The sequence below is a fragment of the Stegostoma tigrinum genome, chromosome 20 (assembly GCF_030684315.1).
Source record: "Stegostoma tigrinum isolate sSteTig4 chromosome 20, sSteTig4.hap1, whole genome shotgun sequence".
Lineage (NCBI taxonomy): Eukaryota > Metazoa > Chordata > Chondrichthyes > Orectolobiformes > Stegostomatidae > Stegostoma > Stegostoma tigrinum.
The window spans coordinates 20,671,279-20,689,262 of record NC_081373.1 but is presented as its reverse complement, the minus strand read 5'-3'; the positions used below and the strand labels follow the sequence as shown (position 1 = coordinate 20,689,262).

Genomic DNA, 17,984 nt, shown 5'->3' with positions numbered 1-17,984 from the left:
GGGAGTCGGTGGGCTTGAAATGGACATCAGTTACAAGCTGGTTGCCTGAGATGGAGACTGAGAGGTCCAGGAAGGTGAGGGATGTGCTGGAGATGGCCCAGGTGAACTGAAGGTTGGGGTGGAAGGTGTTGGTGAAGTGGATGAACTGTTCGAGCTCCTCTGGGGAGCAAGAGGCAGCGCCGATACAGTCATCAATGTACCGGAGGAAGAGGTGGGGTTTGGGGCCTGTGTAGGTGCGGAAGAGGGACTGTTCCACGTAACCTACAAAGAGGCAGGCATAGCTGGGGCCCATGCGGGTGCCCATGGCCACCCCCTTAGTCTGTAGGAAGTGGGAGGAGTCAAAAGAGAAGTTGTTGAGTGTGAGGACGAGTTCAGCTAGGCGGATGAGAGTGTCGGTGGAGGGGGCCTGGTCGGGCCTGCGGGACAGGAAGAAGCGGAGGGCCTTGAGGCCATCTCCATGCGGAATGCAGGTGTACAGGGACTGGACGTCCATGGTGAATATGAGGTGTTGGGGACCAGGGAATTGGAAGTCCTGGAGGAGGTGGAGGGCGTGGGTGGTGTCACGGACATAGGTGGGGAGTTCCTGGACCAAAGGGGAGAAAATGGAGTCCAGATAGGTGGAGATGAGTTCGGTGGGGCAGGAGCAGGCTGAGACGATGGGTCGACCAGGGCAGGCAGGTTTGTGGATTTTGGGAAGGAGATAGAAACGGGCCGTGCGGGGTTGGGGAACAATGAGGTTGGAGGCTGTGGGTGGGAGGTCCCCTGAGGTGATGAGGTCATGAATGGTGTTGGAGACGATGGTTTGGTGCTCGGGTGTTTCTCATTTCTCTCTTTTCAAACCTTCCCAGATTTTATCCTGCCCATGAGATCTGCCTTATGCATGATCCCATTCTTACTTAGCTGCCTACCTTCCCATTTTGTTTTCTGACCCCTATACCAGTGGACACTATATAAAACCCACTGCTCTTTAAAACTGCACCACCACCATTAAATCCGTTGGCCTTACAAACTAGAACCAGGATATTTGGATTCACTATCTATGGGTTTGAAGGCTGGTCTGGATTGCAGGAAGGCTATGTTAGATGCCACGGATAGTCTTCTACTTGCCCACCATTGACCCATCTGAAGTAGTAATGTAGCATTCGACGTACATGTGAATTAGAAGCAGGAATAGATCATTATGTCCCTGAAGCCTGCTCTGCCACTTCATAAAATCACAGTTAATCTGATTCTGCCTCAATTCTACATTCCTGACAACCCCTACTTTTTTAAATGAAGTGAGGGTGAACTGTTGGGAGGCCCGCCCACCCTTCTGCTGATTGACCCATTTTCATTTGTGCTGGTATTTTACCTTGGGCAAGGGGACACTTGCCATAAATGAAGCTGAGCAGTTTTTAGATTTATGGATTGGTACCGGGCCTGGTGGGGGCTGCCTGCTTTATAGGATCCACCCACAAAAATAGACAATGCCCCACCCCCTTAAGCACTTCCTACTGGTCTCTAGAATTGTCACACTGACCCCCACCACCCCTCCCCCGACACCCCAACCCCTCACCAAACTCTTCTTAGATTGACCAGGATTCCTCAGTACAGCTGTATTCCAATGGCACTACTGACTGGCATAAACAGAGATGCTGACTAACTGAATTCACTGACAGCTGTCTAAGGTGAGCCTTTGTCCTGAGAAAGGGAGACAATTCTTGCCTTAAAGCAACGAATGCTGCCCTCAGCAGACCTCTGACGGGACAGTGAGTGGACTTCTCCCAAACTTTTCACTGTTGCACCTCACAAATCCAACTCCTTATTTCCAATCATCCTGTACTCTTCAAGATCTTTGTAACTGCGTTCTTCTCCAAGATCCATGCTTATCTTTCACATGACTTCACCTTTGAATTATTACAATAAGAGTTCCACTCCTTCCTACTTCCGTAACTGATTGTGGTCAGACAACTGCAGCAATGGCTTCTGATCCATCCTCAACATTGTGACCCGCAGATTCTTCCAAAGTTCAGTTCATGGCTCCATCCTTTTTGTCATGCTTCCACTTGATGGTTTTCATCAATGGACATAATGACCCTCAGGTCTATTTCCCTCAGCCACTCCACTGCTGCTGTTTTGTCAAGGACCTTTTCCAATATTATCTCTTGCATTGACCAGAAGTTATTCCAGTTAAGTACTGAGCAGACTAAAGTTATTATCTCCAGCTCTGCTGCAAACTCTATACCTGACATTTGAATCCATTCCACCATAACCTTTGATTCAAGCTGAAACAGTCCCTCACAGCCTTAGTGTCTTAGTTGATTTGAAATTTCAACACTGGATGGTCTTCCACAATTTTTTAAACTAACATCTCTTTTCCTCTCACATCCACTTCTAGTTAGTTCACTGCTGTTGTACCCTTGCTAAATATTTCCCTTTGTAGAAACATCCCTGATCACATTTATGGGCAGTCCTTGTTTTTCCCATTGCCCATGCCTCCTATGGTTTGATTACTATTCATCGACATTGCTCTTACCTCATCTAAATTCATTTGCTGCGACATGAGGCACTGAGCAGATATATCCATCATAGTGGATTACTATAATCTCTGGAACACCACATTCCCACCTGTGGCTAAAATCTTTACCTGTGCCTTTGTTTTTATTTGCAGCAATTGTAATCCTACCCTGTCCAGTCTAGCACCGCCTCTAAAGCTCAATTCATCTTTAGCCGCTCATGATCATTTTGAAGTATTCTGTTATGCCCTGCATTCCCTGGATGCTTCTTAAACATGCATATTTTTTCCCAAGCTTTGGTCAACTCTCTTCATAGTTTCGAATGCCGTTTTTTTTTAAACTTCTGACTATCTCACCTGTAGACATTTTACTACATTGAAGACATTATACTACATTGAAGACATTATACTAAAGCAAGGGATATTTATTCTTCAAAATTTATTTTTAAGGCAATGTTTGAAGTGGAAGATGTGAATTGCATTTGTGTTGATTGGGTACGAGGTTCAAGAACATTATACGACCAAGCTGCCAACAACATTCGTGTGGTTGGAGCAGAGATGGCATATCTTATTGATGTGTTAGAGGTACAACCATTCTTACCAAAGAGTTATAGTGCGTTACAATTCAGGAAGAACCATACAATCACATTGACATCTATTCTTTTAAATATCAATAGAAAACATTTAACTACTCACGTTCCGAGACCCATATTATTGGACATAGCCTGGGCAGTCATGCTGCTGGAGAAACAGGAAGACGCATTCCAGGAATTAGAAGAATCACAGGTAAGCATTTCAATTGTCAGGGACTACTTACTGATGAGAAAGGAAAAATTGAATATTTTATACAAATTTGACGTTCCTGTTGCCTTCACTGAAGCAAAAATATTTCCTCCAAGGGGTTCCACTGACAATGAAAAAAGAAAATAGTGTAGGTATGTCAAGAGCTAGTGTTCTGTTGTTCATGCACAATAGGTGAAGACTGTCACACTCACTTGATTTGTTGAAGTATGTCTAGGAGCCGACAGGTAATTTTCTAAGGCTGCATATGTGAAGGACTGAGAAAATGTTAAACAGCATTTTGAAAAGCATAGAAACCTCAATGGTGCATTAGATTATAATTTGTCGTTCCACATCTGAAAGTTGAATTTGGATTCAGTCTAGACCGTGTGATGAAATCTCCTGTATCTGCCAATTATCAGGAATCTGAGTGAGGTAAATTTGGAAAGTATCAGTCAAGGTTTCTGTGATGTGCAGTACACAGCACAAAATTACCCAAAATGTTACACTAATTGACAGTCTGACTCAGAGATGAAAGCTGTAAAGACTACTGCAATAGGGAATAGATAAAGCACATGGCTGATGTATTACATATGCTGGAATACCAGATGCTAACACCAGGAGCAAAAATATCCAAACATTGCATATTCCGAAGCACTGACAGCGACAACTGGACAGTTTGGATCTGTGATATATACTCACTTGGGACTAAACCAAATCTACTATTGGAGAAGGCAAAGTTCATCATAAATGTGCGACGATTAGAGGGGACCGATATGTAAAAACAAATGTACTGTGCATGCAATACATTACCAAATAGAAATAATAATAACATATAATGAATGTTATCTGAAAAGTTGTATTCACTGCAGTTCACTAACTTTATTGTCTACTGTAGGTCTAGATCCAGCCAAGCCTTTTTTTAAGAACACGCCCATTGAAGTTCGACTGGATATTTCGGATGCAATATTTGTTGACATTATCCACACTAATGGGGCACCATTGGTTCCTTACCTTGGTAAGATTTTCTACAAAAAATCATTGAGCAACAGTCAGCTAAAATTGATTTTTATCACTTTCTATTTGCAATTGAATTAACAGGTTTTGGATTGATTGAACCCATTGGACACCTTGATTTCTATCCAAATGGTGGAGAATTAATGCCTGGATGTGATAAAAATATTGTTTCAACCATAATTGACATTAATGGCATTTGGGAAGGTACAAAATTTCTTATTCAGCACATGCTTTAGAATTCCAATATTATTTTTCCATTGTACTAACTTCAGCATTTCGAATTACCTGTCAATTAATAACTGAGAGCCTCTGTTTTATTGAAATATGGCTTTGCATTCACAACAATAAACTGTACAAATATTTACTGCTTCTTTTACAGGTACACGTAATTTTGCAGCTTGCAGCCACTTACGATCATATAAATATTACACAGAGAGCATCAGAACCAAAAATGGATTCATTGGGATTCCATGTAACAGCTATGATGACTTTACAGCAGTGAGTTGCCTTTTACAATTTCTCCAGTATTTGAAACAACTCAGTAACTAAGAGTTTCTGATTTTGTGGTGCATCTAGTTTTTCAAACTTTCTTTCTGGCTCAGTTAATGTTCTTTGTTTCCAGAGAGCACCACGGACTTGCGTAAAGAGCATCTTTGCAGTTATTGCTATCTAAAACATTTGATTAATTTACTGATTCAAATCGTTCAAAAATTTGAAGTAACTGATGTAAGCGATACTGCAAGATTAAGTGTTTGATTTCAAACAATAAAATTATCAGATCATTTTAAATTAAGCAACTTTAGCCATGAGAAATGTTATTGTAATAGACTAGCACATTTAGCATATTCTACATTTTGTGGTTCCCTCTTTAGTGTGGAACTGTGTAAGTTTTACAAGGGTGATTAATTGTTCCAGGAATTAGCATCTGCATATTTGCAGATGCACTTCAAAAGAAGCATATTAGATTGTATTACATGTGGCAAGCAGCAATTTTTTCTCTTGTGTCTAAACCATTTTCCTTGCCCCTTGAATCACATGTTTCTTATTAGTTTTTATCAGAAACTAAGAAGTAAATAGGGCCAGTGCCTTTAGGTTGGAAATTCTGTCCAAATCTGTAACATATTTATTGGTTTGGTATAGATGGGGGTGTTAGAGAAGGGGAAGGGAAACAAGGAGGGGGCATTTTGGAATCCAGTTGCACCAGAACATTTCTCTCTGGAGAGGTGGTAAGAGAACTGTAACACAGATCAAAGCAAAATGTATCAACCCCCTACATCAAGGTGAAATTGCTGAGGATGTTTCCAGGCCTCCCTAAAAGGTTCTGCTCACTACATCAACTAAAATAGTCGATTGGAACGCATGCCTCCTGAGAATAGTCTTCCTAAGGCCCTAAAATGCTTCCTGAAAGTTATAAACATTCAACAATCATCTGTAGATTTCCACAATGTGACATCCAAACCACAATTTGGTGAGCATTACCGCTGTGCTTTCAGAGACAATCATAAACTGCCTGCCCCTGGTTAGGCCTTCCTCTTGAATTTGGAGCAGGATACTGAGTTATACAGGAGTATGTGCTCCCTACCTTCATCTAAAAAGTCAAGGTGGACCCTGCCCAGATGCCCAATGGAAGCCCTGCAGTCATTTGGAGGCAGGATATCCACTACCCCAGCGATAAGCCAGGGGACCTCTAGAGAGATGCCAGCCTGAGGCCTCAAGGTTTTATTGTATTGCGGAACTGGTGGAACTTGCGACTTGAGGAACTGAGCTGTGATCTCTGAAATCTCTTGTAATCCCATAATCCTTGAAGATACTTGTGCTTCTCCAATTCTGGCCACTTGAACTACCTGATTTTAAATTGCTCTGCAATTGGTTGCCTTGCTTTCAGTTGCCTAGACTGTAAACTCTGGAATACAGTCCCTAAACGTCTCTGACTTTCCACCTATCTAGGACAGATAACTAGTTGGGAATATAACTTGAGGAAGATGCAAGGAAGCATCAAGTGATCTAGAACAGTAAAAGGAATGAGCAAGAATATGGCAGATGGAATATAACGTGAATAATCATGAAGTTATCCATTTTGATAGAAAAAAAACAGAAAGATAGAATATTTCTTGAATGGTGAGAGGTTTGGAATCTTTGATGGATAACGTGGGTGTCCTTGCTCATGAGTCACTGAAAGCAAGCATATGTGTGCTATAATCAGACAGTATTTTGGCCTACATTAAAAAATGATTTGACCACAGAACTAAAGACATCTTGCTGCCATTATATAGAGCTGTGATGAGAGCACACCTGGTGAATCAGTACAGCTTTGGCCTCCTTTTCAAGGGAAAGATATACTTGCCATAGAGAGTGCAACAGAGGTTCAGCAGATTAATGAGAGGCGACCTCATAGAACCTTGCAGAACTCTGAAAGGGGTAAATGGAATAAATGCAGTAAGGACAATTTCCCTGGCTGTGGTATTAAGAAACAGGGGACACAGCCTCACAATAAAAGGCAAGCCATTTAGGGCTGCGAGGAGGAGGAACTCAGAAAATGGTGAATCATTGGAATTCTTTGGCCCATAAGGCTGTGTAAGTTCAGCCATTATGTAAATTCAATGTTGAAATTGGGAGATATCAATTGCCGATGACATCAACGGATATAGGGATTGCGTGGGAATATGAAACTTAGGTCAGCAACGACTAAGAATGGTAGACCAGACCCAAGGGCTGAATGGCCTATTCCTGTCCTTTTGTATTCAATCTCTGAGATGGCAGGATTGTTTAAGTACAGGTTGAGGAAACTGGGTCAATATTCTCTTTTTGATTCATTTGTAATATGTGGACATCGTTTAAAAAGCCAGCATTTATTGTCAATCCCTAATTGCCCTGGGGACAGTAGTGGTGAATAACCTTTTTGAACCACTATGGACTTTGAGGTATAGTGACACTAGCAGTGCTGCTGGTCAGGGGCTCTAGTATAGTGAAAAAGCAAGAGTGAAGAAATGCCAATGAAGTTGCAAATCCGAATAGTGAATGGCTTCAAGGGCACTTGGTAGATGGTGGCATTCCTGTGCTTCTGCTGCCCTCGTACTTCTAAATGGCAGGTTTGAAAGGTGCTGTGAGAGGAACTTGGTAAGTTGCTATAGTGCATCTTGCAGATGGTATGCACTGGTGCCACTGTACATCAATGGTGAAAGGAGTGAATCTGGCACAAATCAAGTGGGCTGCTTTGGTGTGTGTGGTTCAAGTCTTAACTGCTGTTTGGACATGCTGAATTGGCTTTGGGGGACAGCAAATGTAAGTTATCCTGCAAAATCCTGATATGCTCTTGCAACCACTAGAATTTTAAAAAAATATGAAATAATCTTATTGAATTTTACAAAAGGCCTTGACAGAATGGATATAGACAGGATGGTCCCCCTGGCTGGTGACACAAGATTCAGAAGATATACAATCAAAATCAGGGGTAGACCATTTAAGACTGAGGATGATGAATTCTTTCTGACAGAGGGTTTTAGAAACTCAATCAAATATCAAACAGAAACTTGTAGATTTCTAAAAATTAATGGCATCATGGGATATGAATGTAACATTAGAAAGTGGCATTGAGGTAGATGTTCAACCATGATCTTGAATGTTGGAATGGGCTTTATGGGCTGAATGGACAACTCCATCTCCTGTGTTCCTGTCTCCTTCTCGAAGATTAACATCTTAAACCCATCTCTTTATTTAAGCTAATAAAATGTAAGGCTGGATGAACACAGCAGGCCCAGCAGCATCTCAGGAGCACAAAAGCTGACGTTTCGGGCCTAGACCCTTCATCAGAGAGGGGGATGGGGTGAGGGTTCTGGAATAAATAGGGAGAGAGGGGGAGGCGGACCGAAGATGGAGAGAAAAGAAGATAGGTGGAGAGGAGAGTATATGTGGGGAGGTATGGAGGGGATAGGTCAGTCCAGGGAAGACAGACAGGTCAAGGAGGTGGGATGAGGTTGGTAGGTAGGAGATGGAGGAGAGAGATTCCCTGAAGTTGGTCCGGAGGGAGGAGGGTAACTTCTTCAGTGAGGTTAAAATTGTATCAGTGATAATGGGAACTGCAGATGCTGGAGAATCCAAGATAATAAAATGTGAGGCTGGATGAACACAGCAGGCCCAGCAGCATCTCAGGAGCACAAAAGCTGACGTTTCGGGCCTGGACCCTTCATCAGAGAGGGGGATGGGGTGAGGGTTCTGGAATAAATAGGGAGAGAGGGGGAGGCGGACCGAAGATGGAGAGAAAAGAAGATAGGTGGAGAGGAGAGTATAGGTGGGGAGGTAGGGAGGGAATAGGTCAGTCCAGTTTGGCCATCTACTCTAATATGGCCTTTTGTGTCTCTGTGTCTAATTTTGCTTCATATCACTCTTGTGAAATGCCTCAAGTGTTTTACTACATTAATGCTGATGTACAAACATGTCCTTCTGATTCTTTTAAATGTCCAATGTTAATTTCCCAGTACAATGCTTCCACATTATAAGGCATTTGCGCTGAAAAGCGGCATACAAATGAGCAGGACCCTCAAATTACAGTGAATCCAGCACTGAACAGATCAGTTCAAGGGCATAAAGCAATGGAAGTGGGCCTATAAAGTTTCAGGCAGCATCTCAATGTTTATGTTAAGCTATTAACTTAATTTTTTTTAAAAATCAGATGCAAGAAGGATCTATGCCCGAAGAGTCAGCCTTCCTGCTCCTCTGATGCTGCTTGGCCTGCTGTGTTCATCCAGCTCTACACCTTGTTATCTCAGATTCTCCAGCATCTGCAGTTCCTACTATCTCTAAGTTGAGGTGGAACTGATGCAGTGTTTTAGCATTTAGATAAAATGTACCAGGGTATATTTTCTTCTATGTTTTGACAAACCTTTTCAAAGACTGATAATTTGCACTGAATATGTAAACAGATGACTGGGTGCCTAAAACTGGTACTTATTTATGAGCTACTTGTACATTCTCATGTCTTCCTTTGTTTAATAAGTTGCCATTTTGACACAATTTGCCATTTCTTTGTTATCACTTTAGTGGAACATAAGGCAAATAGGGACAATACAGCCTCACATTTATTATTAGATTTGGACAACTTATCATTGGGGCTTTCTTACTGACCTGCTTCTTCGGGCACATTGAAGGCATTGTCTTAGTCCTTGAGTATCTGGAGGTAACGTGGAAACCCTTGGCATTTACTAGCCCCATATTTATTATAGAGGCTAAGATATCAGCTGTTGAGTTGGTTCATTGTCCAAGGTTAGATGGAATGTGGCTTTAGAATGTTTTGCTAATTCTAAACCAAACTTGCTTGTGGTCATATGGGTTGTTTAGAAATATTTAATTAAGGAAAACAGTTAATGGTGAAAAGACCTACACACTTTGTTTGCTTTCCTAAGGGGAATTGTTTCAGTTGTCCATCAAAAGGCTGCCCCCTAATGGGTCACTATGCTGATACCTACCCTCTTGGAAAAGATACTACTGAACCGAGTTTTTTTCTGAACACGGGTGCTGCTCCAACCTTTGCACGTACGTTATACACATTACAAACTATAATGTCATTCAAATTGTGTTAAAGTACATTTAATAACTAGATTGTAATGTAACTTATGAACCATTTACAACAGGTTGGAGATACCAGGTTACTGTCAAAATTACTTGTACGCAGAGTATCAGAGGGTTCTTCAGTATTGCCTTGTATGGTTCCAATGTCAATACCCAACAGTATCAAATTGCAAAGTAAGTTTATGGATGCTGATCAGGAGGTAACTGCTCTGTGTTTGAACATCCTTTGCATTTTTTCATCATACTAGTTTAATAAAACTGAGATCCCCATTTTATCTTTTATTTAGTGAGGATTTAAAATTTGATACAGCGATGCACACTGTGTTGATAAGGTTACATTTACTGCCCATCACTAAATGGTACTGGGAGGATAGCAGACCATGCAGAATGATGGTTTCAAAATCACACAGTAACAGAAGGGTTATGGTACTGAAGGTGGCCAATCTGCCCATCTTGCCTTTGCTGGCTGAGTATTTTACCTTGGAGCCTGTCTCCTCCTTTATTCTAATAACTCTGCATGATGTTTCTATTTAAATAATCATTAAATACCCTCCTGAATTCCTCAATTGAATCTGCCTCCATCACAGCTTTAGGTAGTGCAATCCAGACCCCGACTATTCTGTTTGTCCCCTACCATTTGCATCTTTTGCAGGAAATTTTAAAGCTGGGCCCTTTTGTTTCTTGATCCATTCACAACTGATATAGTTATTCTGTCCAGACACCTCACGATTCTGAAAACTTCTGTTAAATCTTGTCTGACTTCTCTTTTCCCAAGAAAACAGTTGCAATTTCTTCAATCTTTCCTCAAAAGTGAATTGACTTATCACTGGCACAGTTCTCATGAACCTCTGCAGCACTGTCTCCAGTGCATTTACATCCTTCCTACAGTATGGCCACCAGAACTGTATACAATACCCAGTTGGTGTTTAGCCAGTCTCTTCCATAAGGTTATGGTAACCTCCCTGCTGTTGTACTCTTATGGTCCTAACTATGAAGCCTGGAATACTGTAATCTTAGTAATAGCTGTCTCTACCTATCCTGCCATCTTTAATGACTTATGTACAAGTACCGAAGTAACCTAACTCTTACACATCCTGAAGAATAGCATCCTTTGTTTCATGATAATAAAATGTGAGGCTGGATGAACACAGCAGGCCAAGCAGCATCTCAGGAGCTCCTGAGATGCTGCTTGGCCTGCTGTGTTCATCCAGCCTCACATTTTATTATCTTGGAATCTCCAGCATCTGCAGTTCCCATTATCTCCTTTGTTTCATATTGTCTTTCTATGTTGCGTGCACCAAAGTGCGTTATCTTACGCTTACAGAGTCACAGAGCTCTACAGTTTGGAAATCGTCCCTTCAGTCCAACTAGTCCATGCTGACCAGATATCCTAAATTAATGTATCCCCATTTGCCAGCATTTAGCCCATTTCCCTCTAAACCCTTCCTATTCATGTACCTATCCAGATGCCTTTTAAATATTGTAATTGTACCAGCCTCCACCACTTCCTCTGGCAGGTCATTCCATACATGCACCACCCTCTGCGTGAAAACATTGCCCCATGGGCCCGTTTTAAATTTTGCTGTTCACTCATTAAACCTATGCCGTCTAGTTTTGGACTCCCCTACCTGAGGGACAAAATATTGGCTATTCATTCCATCTATGCCTCTAATATGATTTTACAAACCGCTGTAAGGTCACTCCTCAGCCTCTGACGCTCCAGGGAGAATAGATTAGATTAGATTAGATTCCCTACAGTGTGGAAACAGGCCCTTCGGCCCAACAAGTCCACACCGTCCCTTGAAACGTCCCACCCAGACCCATCCCCCTATAACCGACACACCCCTGAACACTATGGGTAATTTAGCATGGCCAATCCACCTAGCCTGCACATCTTTGGATTGTGGGAGGAAACCGGAGCACCCGGAGGAAACCCACGCAGACGCTGGGAGAATGTGCAAACTCCGCACAGACAGACAGTCGCCCGAGGCTGGAATCAAACCCGGGTCCCTGGCGCTGTGAGGCTGCAGTGCTAACCACTGAGCCACCGTGCCACCCCTATAGCCCTAACCTATTCATTCTCTCCCGACAGTTCAAACCCTCCTTCCCCGGCAACATCCTCGTAAGTCCTTTCTGAACCCTTCCAAGTTTCACAACATCCTTCCTATAACAGGGAGACCAGAATTGAATGCAATATTCCAAAAGTGACCTAACCAATGTCCTGTAAATCCGCAACATGACCTCCAAGCTCATATACTCAATGCATTGACCAATAAAGGCAAGCATTCTATATGCCGAATTCCTATCCTGATTACCTGCAACTCTACTTTCAAGGAACTACGAACCTACACTCCAAGGTCTCTTTGGTCAGCAACATGCCCCAGGGCCTTACAATCAAGTGTATAAGTCCTGCCCTGATTTGCCTTCCCAAAATGCAGGAGCTCACATTTATCTAAATTATACTCCATCAACCACTCCTCAGCCCATTGGTCATTCTGAGCAAGGTCTCGTTATACTCTGCGGTAACGTTCTTGGCTGTCCACTACATCATGCATTTTGGTGTCATCTGCAAACTTACTAACCATGCATCCTACGTTCATCAGCCACCTATCCACCCACTCCAGCAATTTTAGAAATGTGTAACTTGTTAGGCCACTTATGATGCATTTAAGTGTCAGTTACAAGGTTGGGATACAGAAGCAAGGTCAGTTAGGATGCCACGTTCCCATTCCAGAAGGGCATTTTTAAACTAGTTGGGTTTTACCACAATCTATCAGTTTTCAAGGTCACCCTATTTTCTGTTGCCGGCTCATAAATGACCAGAATTATTTGCCTGAACTTTCTGCAGCAGTTCTTCTAATGGCCTGTTGTAACTTTAAAAGCAGATCACAGAAACACTGCAGAAAAAATCTAAACAACTGATAGATTGAGCAATCCTCAGAAATTTACCTACCTAATTTAGTGAATCTCAAATAAATATTTACTAGATCTGTTGTTAAAAACCATTAAGATTGAAATTATCATTATTTATTCCACTGTTTAACTTGAGGCTGCCCTGCATTGTGTTTTGGAGAACATTGGAATGCACAATTGATTAGGTGCTAACCTTTGTGTTTAACTTCACAGAGCACTTTTGGAGTCTGGAAAAACTTTCGCAGCTGGCATCGATGTGGAGGATGACATAGGGGAGATTAAGAAAGTCAAATTCATCTGGAATAATAAATTACCAAATCTTTTTGGGCCAAAAATCGGCGCAGAAATGATAACTTTATTAAGAGTGTATGACCAACAAACGTAAGTGCACACATTAAATGATGGACTAAATGCTGATTCATATATTAGCTGTAATATTTCATACTATTTGTATATCTAGTGTAGATCCTGGTTATGCAGGTATTTCTTTGGACGGATTCCCAGATGAGCACTGCAAATAGATGATCATTTTTTCAGAAGATTCCAATCCCATTATGCCCTGCTAACATTAAAAATCCAATGCATTGCTTATTGTCTTTGACAGGAAACTCAAACTTTCAATTATAATTTTCCTGAAAATAAGCTAATAATGTTTTAGTATACTAAAAAGATCCTGAATTTTTGAGCTATCCCAAAAGATCTTTAAAAATTGCACTGCTAAAATCAACAATCCAAATGGAGAAATGCTCAAAATTCACCAGTACTATGAGAGTCCTCACAATGAAAATAGAGATTGACCAGAGAGAAGAGATTCATAAACGGTTTGCAGATAAAGACCAATTCAACTCATCCCTGCTCTGTACCTTTCCATTAGAGTTGTTGTGGATAATTCCAGACCATTTGACTCAATACCTTACCCCAAGCTTATTCTAGACTTTTTTTTTAGATTAGATTAGATTCCCTACAGTGTGGAAACAGGCCCTTTGGCCCAACAAGTCCACACCGCCCCTTGAAGCATCCCACCCAGACCCATCCCCCTATAACCCACACACCCCTGAACACTACGGGCAATTTAGCATGGCCAATCAACCTAGCCTGCACATCTTTGGACTGTGGGAGGAAACTGGAGCACCCGGAAACTTTGAGGTCAACAATCTTCACGAAGTTTTACGAATCATGGACTTGAATATCATTAAGGCTAACGTGCACTTTCTCATCAAAACTGCCAGAAAACCAAGTTTGTCTCTGGGCTCCACATTGAACACCTGCCCTGACACTCCATCCCTTACTGAATGAAGACATTCCAACAATCATAACTTACAAATTATTTGACTTTTTCTCTGGTACCAGCTCACAAATCAGCACAGTTTTGCCTGAAATTTCTGTTCTAATCATTTGCTGTAACTTCAACAGCAGATCAACAAAAACACTGGAGAATCAAGCTAAACAGTTCATAGATTGGGGAATTTTCAGGAATGTACCATTCCTATTTAATTAATCCCAGAGTAAATATTTACTGGATTTGTTGTCAAAACCTTAAGTGAACCTTTAACCAGTCATTTTTTATTCCATGGTTTAATTTGATGCTGACTTGTACATTCAGCGCCAGTGGATGACATTTTTACTCTCACCCCGACATTCCAGTCAATTGCTGAAAACTTGCCGTTTTCAACTGGTATAAGGCCGTTAAAACTACCTGGGTGTCAAACCGACCAGAGGCCAGTGGAAATTTGGTGCTTATCTTAGACTTACCATCTCAGGTACACCCACCTGATTCCCTGTCCTGATTGAACTCAATAAGATTGAACTTAGTAAGAAATTCAGCAAAAACGTGTCCGATATATAACTTGTAAACACAAAGCTTTGATAAAAAGGGTTTTAGAAAATGTGCTTTAAGCAGTTCATCTACAAGATCGTCCAAGTAGTGAAAAGAAGTAAGGTTCCACATTCTTCTATGTTAGCAGTTCATTTATTTCTATAGTTGTTGAATTGGACTTCCAATTCTGCCAAGTAACATGTTCAACTCCTATTTCAATTATTCAATTGTTGTTTCCTCATTGCAAAATTGAACATATTTAATTATTGTTTGGAAGGGATTTAAATTGCTTTTATGAATATATCATCCCAAAAAAGTAAGCCGATTTACTCTATTTTATGATACATATATTGTCAAATTGATGAAATGTGGGAAAGTAATGTTTCATGACTGTGGAAACCATTTGTTTACTTAAAAATAACATTTTGTTTTGCAGCTTTAGATTTTGTGGAACAGGGGCTGCTGGTGAAGATGTTCTGCAAACTATTTTGCCTTGCTCATTTCCTTAAAGATTATTTCACGATTTTGTAGTTTGGACATATGAAAGTAAATAAAACTGTTGCAACACATTAAATAATTTGTTTTATATTTCTATAGATCTATAATACCATGGAATAATTGCCACACATTAGGCAAGCAATCAACTAGTTAAAACAGCAAGTCATTGAACTTGATTTAAGGAGAAAAGAACAAAGAGCATAGAACATAGAACAGTGCAGCACAGTACAGGCCCTTCGGCCCGTGATGTTGTGCCGACCTATTATCCTAATATGATCAATCTATCCTGTATACTGTACATTTTACTATCCTCCATGTGCCTATCCATGCGTCATTTAAAAGTCTCTAAAGTATCTGACTCCACTATCACTGCTACAGTGCATTGCACACACCCACCAAAAGGTACTGTCATTGTACAAATGTTTCCAGATGATGCCATCATATAAGGAAGACTCAGATATAATTGTAATCAGCCATAAGATTAAAACACTAATAAGTGCAGTGTATTGCACTAAGCATATTATCCTTAGCAGCAGGCAACCAACATGGTGCTCAAGTAAGGTCTTTTCAGTTTTTGAGAATAACAAGCAGATCACACAGATCACTAACACTTCACTTAAACGGTGAAGAGCTCTCCTATAATCTTCAAGATAAAGTGGGCTGCCCTCTATGGAGCACTCTGGAGTGAGCAAGATTGCAGACAGGCATGGAGAATTGCAAGGAAGGCCATATGTCAGATGTCTGGCTGTGGGGAGTCTTGATGTATAATGCGGCAGATCTGATTAGAGGGCTTAAGAGAAGGAGCCCTTGGGGGACAGTGACAATATATGGTAGAATTCACCCTGCCTTTCAAGAGGGAGGAGCTGGAATCTGATCTAATGGTATTACAATTGACTAAAAGTGACTACAAAGGCATGAGTAAAGTATAAATATCTTTCCAACAGAGAGGGCAATACAGCAATATACTTTTATTATTCAATATGGAACTTGGGTGTCACTGGCATTTATTACTGAAAGGAACTAATTCAACAAGATCAGTTTTTATTATATGAATCAGACTTCCTCTTATCTTCAATTTATCATTGTGGAAGTACCACAAACTGACAAGAAACAATAAAATACTTGAGTATATTAATTGATTATCTTGCTTGATCAGTGCTTTTAAATTGATCCATACATCCCAAATGAACACTCTGGATATATTAAAAGAAATTATAAATTAAGTAAAGGGAGGTGAGAATGGAATTATGCCATTCAACCCCTCTAGCCATACAATGAGTTCATGCCTGCTGTGTGACCCCCTCCCTCCATATACCCACTTTGCCACCACCCCATAATAGCCCATGAATCTTTTCACTTGTTCATGTTGTTCTCCAAAACTTGCTTTGATTTTTGTCAAAGTGAAATATTTCTACCAAAAGATACATATCCAACGTGCTACATTTGATTGCCATGGAAAGTAACTAAAATATCGTAATAAAAACTTAATAGTCACTTATGCATGAGCCTCAGTTACCTGGGAGGTGGTCAAGTAAGGTCTTGTCGGTTCTTGAGAACACCAAACAGATCACATAGATTGTATACATTGTACTTAAACAGTGAGGAGTTGTCTTGCAATCTTCAAGATAAAGTGTGCTGGCTTCTATGGAGTGCTCTGGAGTGAGCAAGATTGCAGACAAGCATGGAGAATTGCAAGGGAGGCCATATGTCAGATGTCTGGCAGTGGGGAAATTGCTCATGATTAGTCAGTGGGAGGAAACTGGAGACGCACCCATCAGAGGTGGGAGATCTATTGATATGTTTCATTTTCTACTTAAAGATGTGTCGCTAAACACGATTTCTTTCCTGCCTCCTCAATTTATGAAATGTCCATGTGTGTCTTGTGGCTCCAGTCACCCCCCCAGTGAAAGATGATGGCTTATATGTGGCTTCCTTGATGTATAATGAGGCAGACGTGAGTAGGCAGCTTAAGGTGAAGGAGTCCCTAGAGGCTAATGATCATTTTGTGATTGAATTCGCCCTGCCGTTTGAGCAGGGGTAGGTGGAATCTAATGTAACGGCATTATAATTGAGTAAATGTGACTACAATGATACAAGAGAGGAGCTGGCCAAAGTTATTTGGAAGGGATGCATAGCAGGGAAGATGATGGAGTAGCAATGGTAATGGTTTCTGGGGGTAAATCGGGACATCCAGCAGAAATTCATCACAAGGAAATAGAAGCATACTAAGTGGAGGACTGGGCAACCATGGCTGACTAGATAACCAGGAAAAGCATAAGCGCAAAAGAAAATGTGTTTAGCCTGGTGAAGATTAGTGGGCAGCCAAAGGATTAGGAAGCCTTTAAAAATCAGCAAAGGATAACCAAAAAAGCAATGAAGAGGGAGAAGATAAAATATGAGGTTATGCTCACCAGTAATATAAAAGAAGATTGTAAGAGGTATTTTCTTAGATACCTAGAAGGTAAGAAAGAAGCAAAAATGAACACTAGACATTTGGAAAATGAGGCTGCCGAAGTAGTAATGGAGAGCAAAGAAATGGCAGAGGAACTGAATAGGTTCCATCCGTCAGTTTTCACAATGGAAGGCACTAACAACATACCAGAACCTCAAGAGAGTTGGGGGCAGAGGTGAGTTTCAGGCTATTACTAAGGAGAAGGTTTTGGGGAAGCTGACTACAGGTGACTAAATCACGTGGATCAGATGGACTACATCCCAGAGTCCTGAAGGAGATAACTGAGGAGGTTGTAGAGGCATTAGCGGTGATCTTTCAGGAATCATCGGAGTCCGGGAGGGTGCCAGAGGACTGGAAAATGGCAAATCTAACATCTGTATTTAAGAAGGAAGTGAAGCAGAAAACGGAAAACTATAGGCCAGTTAACCTGAGCTTTGCCATTGTTAAGA

General features: G+C 41.1%; 1 protein-coding gene across 2 annotated transcripts in view; it reads left to right on the top strand.

The window, feature by feature from the left end:
• The window catches only part of LOC125461862 (pancreatic lipase-related protein 2-like), a 58,231-nt gene extending 43,085 nt beyond the window's left edge, over positions 1 to 15,146 (top strand). For both annotated transcript variants that reach the window (XM_059652910.1, XM_048551155.2), the window contains exons 5-13: positions 2,945 to 3,079; positions 3,172 to 3,280; positions 4,173 to 4,292; positions 4,376 to 4,495; positions 4,671 to 4,789; positions 9,691 to 9,820; positions 9,919 to 10,030; positions 12,983 to 13,150; positions 15,022 to 15,146. In XM_059652910.1, the coding sequence (XP_059508893.1) occupies positions 2,945 to 3,079; positions 3,172 to 3,280; positions 4,173 to 4,292; positions 4,376 to 4,495; positions 4,671 to 4,789; positions 9,691 to 9,820; positions 9,919 to 10,030; positions 12,983 to 13,150; positions 15,022 to 15,094 (1,086 nt within the window). In that variant the 3' untranslated portion in view covers positions 15,095 to 15,146. The remainder of the gene's footprint in view (positions 1 to 2,944; positions 3,080 to 3,171; positions 3,281 to 4,172; positions 4,293 to 4,375; positions 4,496 to 4,670; positions 4,790 to 9,690; positions 9,821 to 9,918; positions 10,031 to 12,982; positions 13,151 to 15,021) is intronic.
• Positions 15,147 to 17,984: the final 2,838 nt, after the last annotated feature.